General features: G+C 42.0%; 1 protein-coding gene across 1 annotated transcript; it reads left to right on the forward strand.

The window, feature by feature from the left end:
* Positions 1–51: 51 nt before the first annotated feature.
* BABINDRAFT_10403 (uncharacterized protein) lies at positions 52–279 on the forward strand (the record flags this gene model as incomplete). The annotated part of the gene is made up of 1 exon (XM_019126735.1): positions 52–279. A coding segment is annotated over one exon (228 nt), but the record flags the coding sequence as incomplete, so codon positions are not given.
* Positions 280–1,566: the final 1,287 nt, after the last annotated feature.

Raw genomic sequence — 1,566 nt, forward strand, 5'->3', positions numbered from 1 at the left:
ATCGGTACCCAATTGGTTTCTTGGGGTAACTCGGCTAAGTCAAACACGAAGTTGTCTGCCTCCAACTTGCAAACCCTCATGAAGAGTACTACTCAGCTCCAGATGCTTACCCAGGGTTCCGTTCCTACTTGGTCTATTGGCAAGAAGTACAGCAGTGCTGACTTTGGTAAGATGTTGGTCACGTACGGTGAAGCTTGTACCCTGGGTAAGGTTTCATCCACCAATGTTGCTGCTATCAACGGTGTCTTGCAAGAGATTGACTCTGCCAAGATCTTTTAAGTCTGGCTTGGCAATTGTTGCAAGTGAATATACCCCGTTGAACGGCTCACTATCGCATTTTTCTTGACTGATTTTTTTATATATTACACATCAATAAAATGTTACTCTTTACTAATGTGAAACATCCAGTCTTATGCAATCAGTAGAAGGATAATCTTGGGGGCGATGTTTACCTTGTTGAGGTGATTATTAGGTCTTGGGTCAATTATTGATACTCTGCAATGACACCGCTCGGCCCTCTGCAATCGACAATCTAAATCTACGGCAAATTCGAAACCACTTGTCGGAAAAATAACATGTGCCATAACATTGGAAAAGCTCAATAGACATACTACTCCGCATCATTCCATGGAATAAAAGGAATCTAATTATAAAAGAGAAAATGAAAGGGACTTGAGGCGTCGGGGCCATTGGAAAGATTAAATGGGTTAGGGGCCAACCGCACGACGCAGAGATGCACTGTCATAAATATCTCAGGTCCCCAAGAGTTTACAAGCAGGTTATACACGGGGTGGTCAGAACGCAGACCGAGAACGTGGGTAACCTTGCATATTGAAAAAGCTAAATAGAGCATATAACGGTATTAATAGAAATGTTAGATTGGGTGATTTGATTCTCGATCTGGTAAATTTGATAGCCGGCGGGTTTATGCAATTAGGCTCGGTTATGATTAAGTAATGTGTACTTAGCTTTTGCTCTTGGTGACTTCTAGGACTGTAACCCAAGAAATTCAGGATTTATACCTAATCTATATACATATAAGTCTTTTTACGCTACAGTAACCTCAATTACTGGGTTATTTACTGGATGTATAAGGCCAATTCCCATTGTAATACATGGACCACCAAGCACTTCAGAGACATCGCATAACATGCTACGAGTGCATTATTGTATATTTTGTGAGAGATTTCAAAATAAATGGCGTGCGGCCTGGACAAATCCAAGTCAGGAATATTTCGAATGCTATCACCTGAACATGTATAACCGATATATAAGCGCAATAGCATGAAGCCTACTGGAGAGCCCAACTGCGAGATCACACCCGGAAAGGAAAAGTCATAGCAGCCATGTGACCAAACGGGAATACTGAGAGTTAGAGTATAAAGCAAGGTGCCGAGAGTATCACAGATATCTCCAGGAGAAATAACTGTATACGAAAGGTACCACACCAAGGGCCATAGAGCAGCAGTCAATAGCTGTCACTACTTAGCATACGCAGCTTCGTAGCAGTCGCCAATAGATCGAATGAAGTGACCCAGTGTTTGTAGAATATCCTATACAGCTCAG

The sequence above is a fragment of the Babjeviella inositovora genome, assembly GCF_001661335.1.
Source record: "Babjeviella inositovora NRRL Y-12698 unplaced genomic scaffold BABINscaffold_17, whole genome shotgun sequence".
Lineage (NCBI taxonomy): Eukaryota > Fungi > Ascomycota > Pichiomycetes > Serinales > Babjeviella > Babjeviella inositovora.